This window comes from Bombus huntii, chromosome 6 (genome assembly GCF_024542735.1).
Source record: "Bombus huntii isolate Logan2020A chromosome 6, iyBomHunt1.1, whole genome shotgun sequence".
Taxonomy (NCBI): domain Eukaryota; kingdom Metazoa; phylum Arthropoda; class Insecta; order Hymenoptera; family Apidae; genus Bombus; species Bombus huntii.
In genome coordinates, this window is record NC_066243.1 from 9,078,758 (window position 1) to 9,100,531 (window position 21,774).

Here is a 21,774-nt window from a genome sequence, read left to right on the forward strand (position 1 = left end):
TTTCACGAACGAGAAACGAACGAAAAGAAAAGCAGCGAAAAGAGAGAAAAGACGAAAAGAAAAAGAACAATTGTCGTAAACGCGATCATTGATTCGTACCGATGAAGTTGGAGCTGCAACGGGACGACTTGAAAGATTGGCGAGGCAAGAAACGATGCCCAGCAACGATTCATTTTTTTCCCTTCCACCCCTTTTCCATCTTTTTTTCGCTTCCTTATCGCGCGACGTCAGGATTGATCGCCTGCATCTACATAACATTATCGCTTATTTATTCCGCCGGCTGTTACTGAAACGGTCTCCCGTATCATTAATTACGTTAATGAGTTTGCACGAATATACACACGAGTCGATACACGTGTGTGCATGCATGTATATAAATATACCTATGTATTTACACCGGTGTCTCGTAATCAATAAACAAGTCGCGCGATTTGCATTGAGGAGACGCGAGTCGGAAATAGGAATCGCGAGGACGCAAAACGAAAGATTTGTGACTCTTCTCCCTCCTTTTTCATTCTTCGTTCGGGTGCGACTTTCGAAACGACTCCTCCGATTACTATACACGTATGGAATTTCGTTTCTTTAAAGTTTGAATTTGGCAGGCAAACAATCTTGTCAAAGATGAACAAATTTTCTATAAATTACCTACGTTCAATGTCAAGAATGTGTCTAGTAAAAATATCAGAACCTCCTTCTTGGTTCGTCATGAATAATTAAAATATTCCTTGTATTTGTAATACTTTTATAGAGTTTCGAGCTTACAATCTATAAGAGATTTTGCTGCCAATGTAAATTTAATATTTCCAGACGATTGAACGAATTTTCTATTTCAACCAGATAATTTTTTGTTTCATAAACGACTGTAAAATATATTACAAAATAAGGAAAGCGTAACGATTTTGAGAACTAACAAATAATTTCGTGAATTAATTTGTATGACTCAGGAACGATCGAGTTGATTGATCGTTGGGAAAATGTACAGAATGGTATGGAAATTATATCAATTAAATATACATATTAATGTTTCGAAGAAATTGTTTACATGCATAATATATCGACAACGCGTCGACACTTTTGGCTATCGAGAAGTGACGTACCGCGCGTGTTTTTAGACGCGATAAAACTCTCAGATAACGGACAATAAAGTCGACGAAGAAGAAGAAGAAAACTATCCGGTGGAAATGTCTATCGAAACAATAAACTGGCAACGCCGATAAATCCGCTGATTTTCTGTTCCAATCGAATATCTCTACTAGCGTTAATCCGATCTTAATGCTCGTCTTTTAAGGTAAACGGTATATACGTGGATTTATCAGAATATTCGTCTTCGATAACCATGACTTTGAATTCTTTATCTGAATCCACGTTTGCATAATTCATTTCATACGTCGTGATATCTCATGCGATTCCAGGAAACTACGAGAGACTCGTAAGAGTGGATAATCGCGTTGAAAAATCTTATATGCTCTCGCGTGTGCCATAATAGAAATATTATTAGAAAATTCTAAATGGCTTTATACTAAACTTCTTCCGCGTCGTTTCATAAACTATCAAACATTTCCAAAGAAATTCTCTAACATAGGATAATTATTTTAAAGAATCCTATATACCGCATTTACATATATTATGAAAATCAAAGGGGAATAACATGTCGGTAGAAAATTAACGACACAGTATTTGTACAGTAGCCGGATTTTATATTATATTTCCCCGGCATCGGATGTTTCGCAAGAGGCGTTTCTCGATCCGCAGCCAGTTCTCATTAGCAACATCCATTCGAGCGATACTTCATTGAGCGGAACGGTCTCTCGCCTAACGGGAAACAGGTTGCTCGGCATTTTTCCCGAATTTTCAGATAAGCCGTAAGCAAGATAGTGACGGTGAGTTGGAGCACGACGACATTGGCGGCGAACGGGGCCGTGCAATTTTAAACGAGGCGCCTTCCGCCACGCAGTTGCCGCGGCCGCCTTGCCGAAGGTTGATATACAGATTTCGCGGTGAAGGTCGGTTTACAATATCCGGTATCCGAGGCTCTCGGTATTTCGCGGTTATATCTATCGTGCTTTCTCTCCGCGAGCACGCCTTCTACGCGATACATCAGACTGCGCAAAAATAATTGCCCCGACCACCACGGAAAGTACGAATTCATCCGGTTTTTTCTGGTCGTCGAATGGCGAGACGAAAACGACAGGCCAACCGTGTTCCGTGGCTTCGTCGTACTCTCCATCTGATACCGAACGTTTTCAACTAATTAACGTTAACGCCGAAGGATACGGTCTGCCACGAAGATTCGATGATTACTGGAGATTAGAGGGCCGCGTGTACGAAGAATGATATACGAGGTGAAAGACGGCTGATGTAAAAGAAAGGTACAGATTATGAGACAACGATTGTTCGAGCAGGTGATGGTATTTCGAAGCCACTTCACGGTCTGAGGGTAATCAATTGTCGTGCTTCAGCAACCCTTTGCTTTCACGGCAAGGATAACATTCTTTCATCCTGTTGCTATATGAGGTATGCTTTGACGTCACGTCAGGGAATAATTTAACTGGGCTTTCGTCTTGTTATAGGCTGTTTTAATCGCTCGGGTATCCTGGTGCGCTGTTAAATATTTACACGCGATTCAAAATCTACGTTTCCCCCTTTCCTATTAGCTAACGTTGTTATTTTTCGACGAGCAAAAAGTCCTTTATCGACTCTCTAGTCGAAAGATTCGCGTTATATCGTTAGATTATCTCTGGATAACGTTATATCCAGACTACTCAAACAGTCTGCTAATATTTGCGACGCTTCAAAAATCTCGCTCTCGATTGTGCATGTTTATGGAAATTCAAATTTTTATTAACACACAATTTGTTTCGCCCGTTAAATATCAGTAAAAATACTTTTTCGATATTTTCTACATTCTTCCGTATCATACGCATTCTATATATCTTCGTTCATTGATTATAATCGTACGCTTTGACAATTTAAATTTGTGAAATGGACATCAACGGAGATTATAAAAAAAAAAAACACGTCATTCCCCTGAACGTTCGATAAAAAAATTCATCGAGAAACTCACGGGATAGTAAAAGTACGTTCTGCGATAAAAATAAGTAGCTCTTAAATTGTATTACCAAACGACAGGATACGACGTTTCTCGTCCACGTACCTAGATACACGAACGACGTCGTTTTCGTTTTAGTTAACATCCGGAGAAACAGGATTCTCATAACTCGAATCCAAGTTTCCTTTAATATTTTCCGCTTGTAAACGACTGTCACTTCGCGCGTCTGACCCGGTACGGTCCGAATCTGCTTGATCCGCTCGGCTCCCGTTCCACGTTCAGGAAACAGGAACAGTACCTGTTGTACGGAATCGCGAGGTTTTTTGCAAGGGACAATCAAAAAGAAACGCGCACGTCCACGCTGGGGAATCCCCCACGCCCTAGGACCGGTCTCGCGGTCTCTGAATGACGTTTTGGCGTGCAACCGGTTTGCCGGCGAAGGAATTTCTACGAAATTAAACGTCCGCGATAAAAATATGGCCTGGCTTCGGCTGTTTCGCCGATAAATTAGAAGACCCCCGCTCTAGATCCTCGTATAAATAAATATCAAACCGGACTGCCATGCTGGCATCGATCCTCGTAAATATCGAGTCGCGATGGGGAATGTCACTGGTGTCGTAAGTTCCGTGAAAATCGTGGAAAAGAAACTTTCATAGTTGCGCAACGATCATTATAAATCTTTTCTTCGAAACCGCGGCCCGTCTGTGAATTCTTCAGAATAATAGAATCACATACGGAAGATCGGAACGAGCGCCGGCTCTGCAAGCTACATCGGTTCGTCGTATCGTACTTTCAACAAATATTTTGCAAACTCTAACAAATCCGTATATACTAATCTAGCAGAGTTTGAATAGTACATTTTGGGAAAAGAAACGTTCAAATATTTCTTACAAACCTCGAAAGGAAGCGTGTTCTATAACATTCGTACGCTTATCTTTCAGCTTTCTTTCGATCGACTGATCCCAACTGCAACTTATCTCAGTCTGTCGTTTCGCTATTGTCGTCCTCGCAACGAGATACACACGCAACGATAGTGTATTAAAATCTCTGGCAGTTTAACTTATATACGTACGCAACTATTTGCCTCTAATATCGATACCGGAGTTCCTTTCAAAGAGTTGAAGATTTTCCGGATAAAAAGGAATCGTTTGGAACTAATAGATTCGAACAGGTCTCTCCCCTTCCTACAAGATGTTCCAAGGTTAATACACATGTTAAACGATGACGGGTGAACCATCGAAAGGAACAAGGGACACGTCTCGAGGAACACGTTTACGATTGAGTTTTACAATACGATACAAACGGCGTGGCAAGGCTCGCGTATGCTAATGATCGTCGACAAGGCGGATCACGAGATGTATCGATGGTTGATCCACGAAGGCAGCCAAGCCAGGCATTATCACGGCGAGTGAAAGTTCCGCTACGTCGTTATTCATGGCGAAATGCGTTCCACTTCTTTTTTTCGGTGTGGCTCGCGCGAAGGGAACGCTCGCGCGCGCGCTCGTTCCTGGAACGAGGAACGTAAAGCGATTGAATCGGTCGTTAGAGTTACCCGGAGCTCTGGAGAAAAAGCTCTCGTCTGTTCGCTGCGTACGAGGCGTAGACAAAACACGAGGCGGCTCCGCAACTTTATTGTCGAGGAAAGCCCGGTAACACACCATTACGTCGCGTTATTGGAGGACTCCGTTGACGGTTCCATCGTAAAGAACCCACTGTTTCCTCCGCGCTTCTCGATCGACGTTTACGCATGTAAATAAGTCGCGACGATTGCTCTGTTTAGTTAATTCCCGCTTTCTCGTTGAGCTTCGCTATTCGCGTTTCAGTCGAGTCGATTCGAGCGAATGTAAGTTATTAAATTTTTGTACGTTATTAACAGTTGGACTATTGGAGTAAAATAGGCCATTTCGTTATCTTTCGTAAGAATTCCTATCGTCATTTATTGTCTTATCATTCTCTCGATATGTTCGTTCGTCTCGATCGAACTTCATAAAGGAGACGACAAGAACTGCGAAATCTTGAATCAGTTGGCTGTAATATGAATTTGATGGTTTAGATCGATGGTAGAGCAATCTGGAAAAGATTTCAGTGCGTGGCTCTTTGTTTTCGAAGAATTAATCGAGAAATTGTGCTCGTGGTGAGGCAGTTTTTTCTATGTTTCAAGTGTTTCTGCTACAATTTCCAACCGCAAAAGTGTAAAGATATGGAGAAATGGTAATTTAAAATTCATCAAAATAAATTGCGAAGATTTATTATCAAGAAAAACATAATACCGATGTTACGAGAATTTATAAAGACATGGAAAAAAATTGATAAATTTCCTTGAAAACAAAGGGCCATGTACTCTGATCCATTCGGCACTGTTTCACCGTCAACCTACAGCATCGAATGTACGCTCGAGCCATTCGAGATTTCGCAGTTCTTGCCATCTCCTTGTTAGTCATAGCTAGTTCTACGAAAACTAGAATCATACGCGGTACGACATATTTTAAGCCGCTAGTTTAACAAAAGGATACTTGGAACGAAAATTTTATCGATGTTAAGTATCGTGACGACCGATTCGCGTTACCTTCTGTATATAATGTTAAAACGTGTATAACATATTCCTGAAGACTGCAGCGAGATGTGAAATAATATTTTTGGAAAAACCATAGAAGATCGATCGCTCGATACAGACTTCTCTCGTCTCTCCATTTTCTTGAAGCATCTCTCGAAATAAGTCAACCCCGGCGGCATCGAATCGCCCGAGACAGGGTTAACTTAAAACGTCCCGTGGGACGGTTCTTTCTCGTTCAATTAAATTTTCAGATGGTGTTGATCGCGGCCTGTTTGCGCATCGGGAGTCAATAGCTTGTCTACAGTGAGAAAAGAAGGGTCTGAACGCGCGCAGCCAGCCACGATGACAACGAAATAAAACGATTATTTGTCTACGTCGCGCCATTATTTCGTTCAGTTTTTACGTGGGAAATCGGCGGTATTAACCGATTCTTCTATGCGAACGGCCAACGTAAACCGGATGATTCTTTAACGAGATTTCGATCGGGAACGCAGCAGCATTCGAGGCGCATTAATATTTCGCCGCGTTTCATTGATTTTGCAAATTGCGCCCGCATCCAGACCGAACAGACAGGAGAGTCAGGGAATCTGTCCTTTTTCCCGACCGTTCTCTTCCTTGTCCCTCCCTTTTCCGCCCCCCCTTTTTTCCCTACTCTTTTTGTTTTAATCAGCCTTTTAATCGAATCCCCGTGTCAATACGCTGTACCAACGATTCGACACAAATTCGGCACAGTTTTTCCAGTCTGTTAACGATCATTGAATTATCGAGCGACGATTCGTTCCGATGCCCGCCTTATAAATTCGAAATCACCGCTAATGAAGCGACACCGAAATAGGGGCAACAGCGACAAATAAAATCAGCAGAGGGAAAAAAAAATATAAAACGACGGCCCCGAGAATAGTCGATTTAGAGGTCGACGGTATTTTTCGCGGCAACGCAAAGGTCGTGCCGCAGTTAGCCACAATCTTTCGGCGAATAGACGCTCGTAGCGGTGCGGTTAACAAGATGAATTGGACAGTGAAACGAGGCGAGCTGTTCAGCACACACGACGAATTGCTATGAATTCACGATAAAAAATTCCGTCTTAGAAGCGTGAACAACACTTTTCTTTCTCGTACTCCTTGCGATTCAAAACATCTACATACTTTCACGGCGAATTTCACCAAACATCGAGCGAATTTTCCATAAAACGCAAAACCAAACAATACCGTTTAATTGTAATTTTTCACTGGTTCGAAGTTCGTTCTCGAAACTCTTCATGGAAAATACTGAGCCGATAAGACGAGCTATCGAGGATACTCGCACTCACGCATGATACGCGGTTGTCGGCTTATCGCCGAGTCGACCGCGGCGACAATAAGGTTTTTCCTCTCATCCATCCTCTCTTCTACGCTTAATCGTTCATCCAGGAAGATTTCCGCGCGTTCCTGTCGCCAAAGTGCACTTCGCCGCAACGAAGTTTCGAAAATACTTATTTCAAACGAAATTTATTCTTCGTCGTCTACACAACGCTCAACCCACTGTTATTCTTCGCAGAACGCTTTTCTTCGATGCTCGTAATCTTGTTTAGGGTGGCATTACACATTTCTGTGCGTCGTAATATTAGAAATATATTACTTAGGATAATTAGAAGATCGTTGTATACAGTTTGTGTGTACCGGTACTTCATACATCTACCATTTCTATATTTCCTACAACTTTTGTTCTATTTGCTATTAAAAATATAGATCCGTCGAATTCTACACATTCGTTGCAATGTCGCAGAGAATGCAAAGCTCGATACGAACGAGTATACAATTTTACGCTATTAAAAATATAAAGCTGCCAATTGTATCGTGTCACCGTTGCGAAATCGCAACAATGTCCAATCCCTTTGCGATCTGTATCAGTCGTGAGACGTCAAATTGTATCGCCTAACTGTTAGAAAATCGTCACAACGTGCATCGTCCGTACCGACAATCAGCCTAAACCTATTCATCTCGGAACACCTATCCTCCGTAAGAGACTTTCTTTCTCAAGATCATTTCCTGAATTTTCGATAAACTTTTATACGCGTGGCAGCGGAATTGGCACAGTTCGATCGCGAGATAGTGTCTCGCAGCGAAGCAAGAGAAAGAAGCAAAGGAAAGGGCCAGAATTTTCTAGTTCGTCGAACTCTGTTGTTTCTTGCGGATCTTTTTACAGATCTTTCGATCGTGCTCGTTCTACTCGCGCTTTGTCCAACGAACAACCGGAAGGAACACTTGGCTCGACACTTGTGTCAACGGAATCGCGCGGTTCGCGGAGGAATCTCTAGGAAAGAAACGGAATGGCTAATTACGCGAGAGACGCGTTCAAAGATTTCCTCCGTATTCAGGGAATATGAATTCTTAATCTGCATCTTTTTTTTCGAAAGAGAAGACGTTGCCTCTATTGTTTCGTTCGTTCGTTCCTTTCCTTCCCGACGGGAACGGTCCTTTATTGTAATTCGAGGTTTCAACTTTCCTTCCTTCCTTCCTTCCTTTGCTTTTTCGCTGAAAAATCATTTCCCTTCGAATTTAATAACGTCCTTGCTCAAAAAAAAAAAAAAAAAAAAAAAGAACTGTCACGTCTTTCCTTGGACACGATCAAGCACGTCATTAGTGTTATTTATACATTAGCATTGCGGACATTTTTAAATATTTTATATAATACAGTCACGAGTATGTATGTTATTACAGGTGTTTAAATAATCATGGATCAGTGGTTTCGACAGTTTGAAGAGACGATAGATTACTCGTTCGCAAATTACAAATATCCATTGTAAATTGATTTATCAATGGCAATGAGGCAGTTACTTATCACTTTAACCAAACTTTTGTACACCGAGAGAACAATCGGCTTATGAATAATTCGCGATATAATTACATCGATCTTGACGAAAGCTACACCTGCAACCCGCAGATTGGACGTGCCCGATGCCCTTTCCGTCTATGGTACAGTTACGTTGTCAGCCTGCCAAGTTCATTGAATGCTGAAGGCTAAAGCGCGATAATTGCCGATCGGAGACAAAATGAATCTTGGTTCGATTTAGCAAACTATATTACGAACGTAAACTATTTACGCGTGGTGAAAAGCATATAAAAAGAGCGGGAGGTTGTTGGGAAAATTGGCAAGCTAAGAACAAGCGATAACAATTGTTCGGAGCATACGGAGTCTGGAAAGTATCGTCGAATGCACTGTCGATTGTCAGTGATAATATTTTATTGCCATATAGTACAATGGAAGAAGCAACACAGCAGCCGCAGAACAGATTCTTGAGGGTGTACGAAACGAAAACGGTGAGGATAGGAGGATTTTCGAATTCGATTTCCCGCCAAGACAAGGGGATCCGGAATCGCTCGAGTGGCTCGTCACAATGTAAGAAGCGTCCCATTTGACACAGCCGCCCGCCTCGACGATATCATTGAACCCGAAAAAGAGAAGAAAAAGGGGAAAAAGAAGGAGAAAGAAAAACGAACGAGACCGCGTCCCGTTGCTTTACAAAGGGCTTCCAGATGGGGATGAAAGACGGGTGACTCGTGAGAAGGAGGAAGAGGAGACGAGAAAAACGGGGAAAGCTAAGAGAAGGAAGAGAAGAGGAGAAGAAAAACGAGAACGAGAACGAGAACGAAAACGAAAACGTAAACGAGTGATGGAAAAAGAGTGGCGGGATGACGAGAGAGTGTCTTCGAATTCGATTTTATGCCCCGACAGAGAAATTTCGTGGCGCCCCGGGTACAGTTATTATCGTAGCCCGTCCGAAAGGAAGGAAATCATGTGCTCGGCGAGTGGTCATTGATTTTTCGGAAATGACTGCGCGATTACGACGGTAGAAGGCGTCTTTACGATTTGTTTTGGCGGCGAGGAGCGCGTAAAGAGAGACGTAGAGGAAGGAAAACGCCACACGACGAGCACACGCGTGCACATGTACGTAGAGATACACACGTACGTACGTATATACATATAAAGGGGGGGGGTGGAAAAGGGAGAACGTGGCTGAGGGGAACAGAGAGTGGAACGGAGAGAGCGAGAGAGTACCAGGGACAGAAAGAGAAAGAAGGAAATGGCTCGTGGTTACGCATGCGCGCTTTTTTCGTCAGACAGCATTTTTAAAGATTTTTCCTCCCGTAGCAGCTTGCAGATTTAAGTCGCCAGGTCGATCCCGTCGATTCTCGAATGCCCCGAACACCGCCTGCCTGCACTTCGTTACGACGCGCGCCGCCCATTGCAATTCCCCTCGAATATTTTATTTCCCTTTTTCATTCATCTTTAGCGTTTCTAACAAAATTTTTTTTTACATATATATTTTTTCTCTGTCCGGCCGTCTTAATTTCTTCGACAGATATTCAGAGGAACGAGGGTGTTGGACGGGTAAATTTTTCGCGAAGGCGTGGGATTCCGATACTGCGAGTATCGCGACTCGAAAGGCTCTTTCACCGGCAAACGAAAGTCGTTTTGCTACAAACGCTGGATAGGAAGGATAAAGGTATCGCAGACTGATGTTTTTCTGCGATTGCTACAGACACGATAGACTCGAATGGTAGACGTCTCGTTTCCACGACAGACATGTGACTGACCGATCGATTTGTACGAAGTAGGACCGAATGGGATGTTTTAGAATTTAGATAGGGACAGGTATCGACGAATGCATAATCCGACGTGTCTAACGGAATTGTATAACTCGTGTTTGAACAGTTGTTCGAAGGCAACGCTGCTGGAAGTTGCGAACGGTGTCAATGATCAGATACTAATGGTTAGACAGTTTGCTTTCTTTGTTCAGCAACTCGTGCCACTGCCGATTTACTCGAATCCATTTCACTCGAATATGATTTTCGTGACATTCGATCCGTTTGCTTTTTCATCTGATCGTTCGTTTCTCTCTCTCTTCTTTTTTCTTTTTTCCTGTCAAAGCGAAGATGCCAGAAAAAGATCAAGAGATGAAACTGTCGGAACGGATTTTCCACCAGTTTTTCCGCGAATAAATGAAAATTATTTCGGGTCAAATAGATTTAAACTGAACAGCAAGGTTAAACGTTTCCCTCTTGTGCGTTCCACTTGAACCAGTTACAACTTTCGACGGACGCATTATTCGGAAAAATTGTTCGGGCGAGATTCGTTCGGTTTAATATGAAATTTCACGTAGCGTTCCCGGTGTTTAAATGCTGGCGGATAATTTTGCGTCTCTTAACGCCGGACAAACCGCGATCCATTACGTTGTTTGTAATTATTCAATTACCGCTTTCCAACAGTTCGGAAACTTTATCGACTTTATCACGGTGCTTCGCTCGGATCGATCTGGAAAAAAATAAACGGCTGCGAGAAGTTCAAGTCCAGGGTAAAGAAAGCAAACTTCGTTGCGGCCAATAGCATCACTTTGAACCACTGTTCGAATAGCTTTACCCTCGTTTCCTTCGATTCGAATTAATTCGCAGAAACACACTTGAAAGTCAATCTGGAATTGAAAGGGACACGCTATCGTACGAAGCGACAAGACTACCTACATTAATCAAATCTCCCTCTTTTATTCCAATAAAGACGTAAACCTGCGACACCTCTAATTTTATATCACTCAAAGACGTTTCAAATTATTCCACATCTATAAACCCTGTTATCAGTTATCAATTAGAAACTTATAATTAGTTTCTTCTTTATCAAGCGACGTAGACCTTTTTTTTTTTTCGAAAAAAGCTTGTTAAATCGAATCGTTTCTCTAATTAAAACTATTACTAGAAGTACGAAAAACGATAGTATCCGTTAAATAGCTAATTTGTAACAAATTGAAACAACAAACTTCTATAATTTATTGAACAGTAAATATCGCTATCATCATTAAATAAAATTAAAATATAAAATATTCACAACGACGACTATTCGACGTACGGAGAAACTCGTTTTATATATTTTAGCAGTTGCTGGCCTTTTTTCATAGTTGAATCGTTTCGAATCCACCCAAAAGAAAGTTGATACGATTAAATGTAAAATATCCGATAATTTTGCGGAGATTTTTTAAATTTCCATCGAATCAAGCTCAGTGGCGAAAATCGGGCAATATCTAGAATATTTCTGGTCTCGAAAGCGCTCGCTTAATTGAGCGAGTGAAAGCGAGTTCGCGGGCTCAGAGTGAAGGCGCTGTCTCGATATGCGTACAATAAAAAAAAAAAATATCGGATGCTGCGACCAAGGAGAAAACTCGATCCGCGTGATATTAGACGCGTGTTCTGCATCCGCCGACAAATTATTGGTCCGGCGTGGCATCGAGGATATTGCCCGTATTCCTCTCGACGTCCGCCGCTTTCTCGCCGCGAAGGGGAGGAAGAACACTCGGAGGAACACTGTTTTCGCAAGTCGCAGCGACGGACAGAACGCGGTAGCCGCGGTGTAACGCTCATGAAAACTTTATGAGAAGATTAAGGTCAGTTTATCGTGGGCCACAGCTTCGTCGACCAAATTCGACGACTCTAACTTGCTCTTATCGCAACTTTCTCACGATTTAACCAGCAATCGTATAAACCATCGACGATGCTCGACGATCGACGTCGTTCTTTTAACTCTCGTCTTTGATCGCAGCAGAATCACATTCCGAGAGACGCGTTATAGGAGAACGAAAAACAAAGAACTGCTTTTAGAAGTCGAAAGAAGATTCATCGATGTGTTTGCGGGAAACGAAGACGCTGTAGTTCGAAATCAACTACTAATCCTCTGGAAATTCTATTAAATGGAATAATCATCCCCTAATTAAAATATAGAAAACCACGATATAAGTAACTAAACTAAAGAAGTTTACCTTCAGAGAAATTTACTTTGAGTGAAAGAATTATATTGAGATATTTTAAACGTTTTCAGAACACTCACACACACACACACACACACACACACACACACACATAAGATAACGGGTCACTCAATTTCTATTTGAAAATCAATTTGAAGCGTATAGAGGTAAAGTGGTACAAATCAAAATATATCTGTCATTCTTACGTTATGATTTCTTAAGTAATTATATATTTATGCAAGCTTTAAATATTCGAATATTCAAAGCTACTGCTGTCAAACGAGATAACATTAAAATATACCTAATATATATATCGAGAATCTTCCATGTAAAAAATTCAAGCTGAAGTTAGAGTTCAAATCGAACTTTATTGCGAATATATTCTATCTTTATCGAATCGAATCTGTAATCCCTGTCACGTGTGCGATTTGACGTTACGAGACAGCAGATTTTGAGAAATTTGCGCCTGAAATAGGACCTCGATAGAGAGATTTGTACACATACTTCCAAACGTTAGAATGCATTGCTATACAGATATACATATTCAAAAAAAAAAAAAAAAAAAAAAAAAGAAAAACACGTGTAAATTCATATACATATGAATGTTATGCACTTCCTGTATTCATCTCGTTTCTGCAAAAAATACACGCAGCAGTTGAGAAAAAGGTTCATCGACGCGCAAGCAAAAGCACGATAGTTTGTTGATTCAATTAGCCTCTTCCCGCGACAATACTCGTCGCGACGACAGTGTCACGATAGAAATGAGTTATCAGGTAGAAGACAGCTTCTGTTTGCCGGCTGGGATAAGGCTGATTTCCATTCCTGCGCGTCGGAGGATCGGTTATTTTGTCGCGTCCTTGCGCGGCCACGTCGTGGCTCGCGCTTAAGATTCTCCGTGAACGCGGCTGATTTAATCGTACGCGGATAACAATACCCGCGGCTGCACGCGACTCGGCATATTGAACTTTCGCCGCGTGAGCAGAAACAGAAATGGCCGTTTACCAGCCGATAGCGCGCCTTCTTTCGTTCTACAGGGTTATACACAGAATCAAAGGGGAGGGGGGCGAGTTAATCGCACCCGTAACACCTGCACCTGCTGCAAATATTGCAATCGCGAGGAACGATCGGTTTGTTTGCTTTCCAGCCGTTTTCATTCATGCCAACGATTCCCTCGAGAACGCACATAAATACCAGTAGATATGTGGAGCATGGGGTAAGAACGAGAAGCTGATTGATCCTTTCGTTTCTAATCTTACGGAACGATGTAGTGGGAAACAATTTTTGGAAGGGGGAAAACGAAGCTGCTTGTTTTATTCGTATCGAATTTCACGCGAATCGAAACAGTTAAGAAGAGACGAACGAGGCTGCGAACTCGTATTTTTTCCCTCGTAATGGGGACTCGAGGAGAATTTTTGATGAATGAATCTTCTGTAAGATAAATTGGACACGCGTATTACGAAGAGAACTGACGAATCTGTCAAAATGACTGGCCGTTTATTCGTAGTTTCAGAAGACATACGCACATCTTTGAGAACAGTAACGTCCACGTTCTATCTACTATCGTTCATCATATATTTATTATAAATTGGAGACGAAGAAAAGTACGATCATCCCTCGGCACCTGCATCGCGGAAACGAGCGTGGCAAAGGAAGAAGTTTAACCAAAGGGCGTCTTTGCTGATTTAACGGGACGAAAATTCCAACACGGTCCCCGTGAAAGATGGTTGGTCGTCGAGTCGAGCCAAGAAATACACGTCCGCGGCGAGACGGAACGAGGCTCGCAACACCCGGGACGAAACGATTATTTACAAGGAATCATTCATAAGTCCCTTTTAACGTTGGAACGATCGTGCGCGTCGGGTCTAAGTTTAGCCGATAAAACGGCACCAGAATGCGTCCATTGTTCGCCAAGTCTCGAAGAAAATCGCCGCGCATTCGTAAACATTCGTAATTTTGCAAACACGCAACTCGAATCATTCACGATTATCGAACGTTATTCGACGTTCCTCGTTCCTTCTCGATTAACTTAATTCAACAAATTCTTGGAACGATAGCGTGTGACTGTGATAGAAAAAGAGATGGTAAATCGTTGGCGGATTTGGCAGATTAGGCAGGCCGATTCTGTTATTCCTGACGTAGGCGAGAGCGCGGTTCGGGCATGAGAAGGGGATGAGAAAAGAGCGCTCGCGTTCACGCGACGCGGGGGGAACAACGTATTGGCAGGACGCGCACTCAGGAGTTAAAATCACTCGTGGCTCGCGGAAAACATTCATTTGCAAGAGCAAACATTCCTCGCTATTTATCGAGTGTCAGAGGGAATACCTGCGGCCCATTTTCGTATCGAGCGGGGCTGAAGGGACCGATGAGCGTGTGCGCGCGCGTGGAAGGAAAAGAGACGAAAAAACACGAATCGAGCGCAACAAAAACATAACTTTCCGCGATGGCGGCGCGAAGGGTGCTCGAGAAACGAGTGGTCCTTCTCTAGTATTCCATCGGTGTTATATAGCTCGTCAGATCGAATGTTTGTTTTCAGAAAAATAGACAGAAACGAGACGGGAGTATACACGCGAGCGCGTTAACGCTCGTCGAGGCAACCCCCGCGAGCCCTCCGTTGTTGCACCACGCATTGACGAACGGCCGAAACGTCGCGTAGAATTTTTTTTTTTTTTTTTTTTTTTAGTTTTTTCCCTCCTCCGGCTTTGTCCTATCTTTTATTATTCCATCCTGTAGGAGCTTTGTTTTTTAATACTTTTGTCGATCGAATCGCGAGTGCGAAACGCGCGCGGGAGGGGACCGCCGACTCTCTTTCGACGAGGAATCGACGAATCTCGATTTTACTACCTTCGATTCCGAATTTATCTTGGAGTCGCGCGTAAAACGAATTCATAGAAGCATGTACATATATAGCTTTATACGTACGTCTATCGATATCTTTTTTCCCCTTTTCGAGCAAGCGCGATATTTACAGTGGTGATAAATTTTCGAATAGCTCGAACGAATACCAAGAGTCCTCATCGGTGAAAGGCTGTGCACGGTAGAAAGGATTCCACGACACCTTTTTCTTTCACGCTATCCCGCGTTTCGTTTCGTCGCCTCTCGGCAAGACGGCGGCGGCGATGTACACGAGACGCCGAACTAACTTTATTCCGTTCGATCGAACCCCCTTTTCCTTCCTTTCCACCTCTATCGCGCGGCATCCACGCGCGTTCTTTTAACGCGCGCCACACTTCGGAATCCGTCGTCTGTACCTGAATAACAGCTGGCTTATCGGAATCGTTAGGCGAAACGAAAACACCAAGACACACCAACACCAGCACCAACTTCAAACAGTTTGTTCTTTCGCGGTCGTCTGCTACTTGCAAGTCCAACACTGGCAAGGTTAAACGAGATCGTAGCAACGATAGAGACAATCGCGTTTTTGGCACCATTCGCCCCGCTGCCAGACAAATCAACGATTCGTGCCGAAGCGGTTGGCCTCGGACGATCGTTCCCAAAATTTCGCCGGATTTGGGAAATCAATGAAGGGAGAAAAGTCGAGAAAAGTGGTTCCACGACGAGACACTGGATCAGCCTGCCATCGAGAGGCGATCGTTGATTTTCTGCACGCAAACACGCAGCGTCGATTCTTACGTTCCCGTTGATACGGAGCAACGCTCGCTCGCTCCTCTTATCGTCAGAAGTCACACGATAAACCCGTTGACGTTTATTCTCCAAATATACACGCGCGGCTCTGATTGTCGTTGCCGCGAATTATGATGAATACCGAATCACCGATTTGTTTTCTCTCTTTTTCTCTTTTTCTTTCTTTTCTTTTCGTCTTCAGGAAATCGGAAGGGGCAGAGAATACTTGTTCCGATTCGATGGATTTCAATTGTTAGCTAATAGAATTTTATACAATTTCGCGGATCTCAAATCGTAACATCGACGAAGCCCGTTCGGCCGCGTGTTTTATCGCGCGTTTAATAATTGTATGCAAATGGGAGCACAAGTCAGACGCGAGTTCGATAAGTTTCTACTGTGCGCAGCTGGTTTAAAGTCGATCGAATATAAAAGAAGACGACGCGAGAAGGGAAAGGAGGATAACAGGATTATATTCGCGTCGATTGAAAAGTTGAACGTGGGACAAGTACCTCTGAAATAAGCAAAGTTCCACAGACCGATCATGTGTAGTCCTGCTGGTCCAAGTCGGGGAGCCGGGTTAGCGGAGCTAAACGAGAACCAATCGTGTTATTCGCCGCGATTGACTTTATACTGTCCAATAACGATCCGGGATCACCAACCGATGGCGATATCCTCGTCATGTCAACCGGCGAAAATGATCCTGTTTCGATGACGACGCCAAAGAGGAATATCGCGATAAACCTACAGCAGAGATAACGTTCGCTCATGCCACGCTCGATAGCTTTCTCTCTCTCTCTCTTTCTCCCACCTTTTCTTTCTCTCTCTCTCTCTCTCTCTTCGTTCGTTCGTATTTTTTTTCTCTACCTCTTCGTTGTATTTTTTTTTTTTTCGCGAAACTAGATTACAATTCGACGCTTCATAGATCGAATGGAGGGAGCGAACGAAGAGAATTACCGGTCACGAGAAGGTTTTATCGAGAAGGTTTTATCGAGAAGATTGTTTCGAGAAGGTTGTTTCCTTGCAGTCAGATGCACCACGCACTATCCTCGTCTCCTCGAAAACATTAAATGTCCAACGATCGACACCGGCGAAGTCAAGTAGACGATTAATACTCGCTGGAACAAGTATCTCCGCGCGAAAGTCAGATTTTAGACGGTACGAAACTTTGCGCGTATGTCCCAAAGACGAAACGATCCACGAGATCACCGAGTACAATGCCTCGCTTCGAAACGTTCGTCGCTACGAAATACAAGCTGGAAACTCCCGGTTGGACATTTAACGCGAACACGAGACCCGAGGTAGCGTAAGCGCAACACGATATTCAAACGACGTGGAGCGCGCTTCCTCGTCGTCGGCGTCGTTCAATCGAACAGCGACAAGAACACTCGAACAACCGCGATGAAACAGAATTCTCTTTCTCAACGTACTACGAGGATCGTCCATTTCCACGAGCGTTGTTCGCTGGCACACGATCGACCGGCGGCGTTCGATGAACAACTGATCACTGATTTCGTTCACGTATCGCGCAGTCGATGCAAACGAACCGATCCAAACACCCGCACGACCAAACATATCGACGTCGACCGGCATTCGATCACGTTAAACATTGCGACTCTACCGCGTATACACAAGAAAACGCACGAGAGAACGTTTAAGTAGAATGAGACGTTCGGAACCGTCTCACGGGCACCACGGTCGCGAATCTCGTACGATCATCGCTGGCTGAGATCTCACGAGGGCCGTTCTCTCTCGGTCACGAGCACCGCGATCATCGCGCAATTTCTCTCCTCCCGTCAGCAATGTTCACCTTGACCAGGCCCGGTAGCGATCGGTCGGACCAGACAACGAGTCCGCGTGTATATGTGTGTGTGTGGGTGGGTGTATGTATGCATGTGTGTGTGTGTGTGTGTGTGTGTGTGTGTGTGTATACACCAAGGGGGCGACGATCAACGTGACACACGAAAACGAAACGGAACACGGACTCTCGGTAACAAACCACGATCAGAACGATCAGCATCCGAAGGACTCTGCGCCGCGCGGCTCGAGATCGTCCAAGCACCACGAAACCAGTACCCTCGAAAACTGATTGCTCCCGGAGAGAGCGTGTTTCGTCACTCTGTACTGGCGAGACGATAATTTCAGAGGCGATTAGATGACCCAACACCGACGATAGTGTAACGAGACCGTATTTTGCGGATCAGCACGCTCTCTCTTCCTCGCTCGCTCTTATGCCACGATCTCTAACTCTTTCGCTCGCACACGTTTCGTCTCTTTCTTTCCGTCTCTATCTCCCTACCAACTTCCCTACGCCTCTCGCTTGCTCTTCCTCCCGATTTCCCCCCTCCCCCTCTCTCCTCGCACTCTTTCTCTCACACACTTTTTCCTTTCTCGGGTTTTGCAAATCGTCCAAGCGGACACGATCACACCGACGGATACCGAGATTCTTCACGGTTCTCCCGTTTCTTTCTTTTTTTTTTCTTTTTTTAATTTCCCCTCCCCCCGTGGTTTCTCCATTCTATTCTTCCTTTTATCTTTTTTTTCTTTTCTCTTCGGAAGAGATCGTACCGTTCGCCGAGGTTTCTTCACGATCCCCCGACTGTGCCATCCCTTTCGTGTTCTAATACCGTTCGTATTTTTCTTTTTTCATTTTCGTTTTCGGAACACTGTTCTCCACGAAGATGACCAACGTTGACGCGGTTTTCGCACACCGGGGAAACGTGGATCGTTCGGCAGCGCGCTAACTCTCGTTCGTTCTCTCTCGACCTCAGCTATCGCAGTACTATTACTATAGGAGCACACACGAGTTTAGAAGCGGGCACGTGTCTAGCCGGCGGCGTGTTTTAATCGGTGTTGGAAGAGCACTTATCCGTTAGTAGGTGCCGGCACGGTAGTCTCTGTCTTTGTCCCGTGTGTACACGCCGCGATGTTTCTGTGTGCACGCGTGTGTATACATTGTATGGGGGAGTCGGTGGGATCAGGAGGGAGAGGACAACGAGTTGGCGCGAGGTTCGGACAGAGATGGAAAACGCGTGTATGATGGTGTACGCGGGTGTAGAGGTACGTGTAGGTGTAGACCGTGCAAGCTTGTTGCAGTGAGCCTGAGCGAGGGAAGGAGGGAGGGCGGGAAAATTCGAAACCGCGCGTATACAGCGCGCGCTCGCGATGACGTAGTTTTGGCAAAACGTGGACGACGCACAGGTGGCCAAACGATTCGATGCGTGTGATTTTTCGTTCACGGGAATGATGCGTGGTCGTAGTTAAATAAAACGACCGTGATCGATTATTTTTTTTAGGGCCGGGGTAGAGAGGGTGGGGGAGGGACAGCGGCGGCGATTTCGATTCGTAGAATAATAGTATCCATAGATGACACACGATCGTGGTTGCTGGTACTCACCGGAGTTGTAATATTCCTTAAAGTAGCGTGTCGCCGCACGTTGGACGATCGAGTAATATAAGTTCACGTACGACGTCGACTGGTTCTGTGCGGAGAGCGCCATTTACACTGTTTTTTCGTCACGCGTTTTGTCACCGTGTACGTATATATATATATACACGTAATGTATATATATATGTGTATATATATATGTATATATAAATATATATCTTTTTCTTTTTTCTTTTCCCTCTATTCCTCCTTCCACGTCTTTTATGCGGACGATATTCACGTACACGTATACACGCGCGTGTCCGTCCCGCGTACGTACAGACGCGTGCACGTAGGTGGTTAGGTGTCGTATAGAACGTAATGTAGATTCGAAGCGCGCACGTTCGCGTGATCACGGCGGGCAAGATGTGACGTGACGAACGACAAACGCGCGAAACGTGTGTCCCGTCTGTGGCTCTCGTTCCTGTCGTTTTTTCCTCTCTTTTCTCTTCTTCCGTCTCCTCTGTCGTTCTTTTTCTCTACCACGTCGCGATCCCTCCGTTGTGACACGAGATCGTTTCCCGATGGTCGCGGCCGTGAAAAAAACTTCCCGGTACCAGGAGCCAGAAAAAAAAACGCAACTATTAATTTTTCCTTCCTTTTTCTCTTTCCTCCGTTCTTTCGTTTTTTCTTTTCCCTCGTTCTTTTCGTTTTTCCCTTTCTTCGGTTCTGTTTTCCTTTGTCCCTTTTTCTCTCCTCCTCGACCGGTCCTCCCTTTCGATCACGTTTTTCCCGGTTACGGCCTTCAAGCAGCGAGACGGTCTCGCATGCCGGCTAGAGGCCCGCGACTTTGATCCTCGGCACACTCGCTTTCGGGTTACCCGCGCCGGTAGACACAAACTCGGTAGACTCGGCCTGAGCCCCCCCGAGTAACTCGCCAAGACCGAGACACTGGCGAGCTGCAGCGTTGCCACACTTCCGTCGCCGCGGTGCGCGCTCCCGGAGTGGGGATTTCTGGACTGGTTCGGCTTTGGGATGGTAGACACCGTCGTCGGGAGAGGACGAGCGGAGAAGGTGCCGGCGTCGAACCAGTGGTGATGGCGGCAGGGGCGGATTCACGCGGCTCCGGTTCCGTCCGCGCGCGTTAAACCCGACGATTCTTCCTTCTTCCACGTATACACACGCCACCTTCGATAAAGAGAAAGGGAAAGACAGAGAGAGAGAGAGAAAGCCGAGTAGGGAGAACCCCTAGATATCTCTCCCTTGTTCTCCGTGTCCCCTTTGGTCTCCACTTTGGTCCTCCGGGTGGCTTGCAACCGGTACGGGCAAATTGGGGTAGCGTGACGGGCAAAATTTCCGAACGGCCTCGCATGCAGACGATTGCCGGTCAACGAGTTCCTCTCTTGATTTTGTCGTTAATTGGATGGTAGCGAATTTATACTTTGTTCGTGAGTCAATTACAGATTGGTCCGAGTTCTGGTGTGTATCACGGTTCCCTTCTGGCTCGTGATCCAACTACGGCCACGGGGAGGACCGGTTCCAAGTAATTTTCGAAAATTACCCACTCGCGTAAGCAGATATCCCGCGTGGAAAGAACTTAATCGTCACGATCTATTCGCGTTACTTGAAATTCATTAAAATTCCCGTTGGAGAAAAAAAAAGAATGTACAAAATGAAACTAACTTTCTTCTCATTGAGCGGAACCGCCAGCGGAGAACGTTCGTTTTCTCGTTCTCCGGTATAAATCCACCTTTCCCCCGGTACCGATCGTACGAGATCGGCCTAGAAATCGGCGATGGAGTCCAAGGGCGGCGAAACTCAGAGCTCGCCCCTGGCGAACAGGACTGAGGGTGGTGGTGACGGCAGTGATGGTAGTGGTGGTGGCGGTGGCGGTGGTGGTGGTGGCGGCGGTGGCAGTGGCAGTGGTGGCGGCGGCGGTGACCGCGCCGGAGGAGAACGAGACACAGAGGAGAGGACACATCGCGGTCCAGAAAGAGATGGATAGAACGAACGAATCGTAGGAGGAAACGAGAGAACCGAGAGGAGTCGGAGTAGCGAGGAAGTTATGTCCGTTGCATGAACATGGAAGGGGTTTGATACCGTGTTGGAAGGGAAGGTTGGAGTCGCATGGTGGGGAGTGTTTCGGCGGAGAGGAGCGTGGAGAGTGGGGGTTCCTCCAGTCGCCTTTCCTCCCCCTCGCTCTCTGCCTCCCCTCGTTCGTCTCTCACTCCCTGTGGCTGATGTACCCCTCGATGCGCGGTGCGCCGTGATGCATCGCGCTGCCGGCCGCCTGTGCGAGTCACAAGGTATGCTCGTGCCACGAATACGAACTGCCTCTCCCAAATCAATATCAGTCGTGGAAAAAAAACGCGACTCGGCACCTATAATTGCCGAACTTCCGCGATAACCGTCTC

General features: G+C 45.0%; 1 protein-coding gene across 2 annotated transcripts in view; it reads right to left on the reverse strand.

The window, feature by feature from the left end:
- The window catches only part of LOC126867036 (zinc finger protein 768-like), a 35,646-nt gene extending 14,857 nt beyond the window's left edge, over positions 1-20,789 (reverse strand). Inside the window, exon 1 of one of the 2 annotated variants that reach the window (XM_050621135.1) lies at positions 19,391-20,789. In XM_050621135.1, the coding sequence (XP_050477092.1) occupies positions 19,391-19,493 (103 nt within the window). In that variant the 5' untranslated portion in view covers positions 19,494-20,789. The remainder of the gene's footprint in view (positions 1-19,390) is intronic. The other variant, XM_050621134.1, reaches the window with a different exon arrangement.
- Between the last annotated feature and the right edge of the window lie 985 nt (positions 20,790-21,774).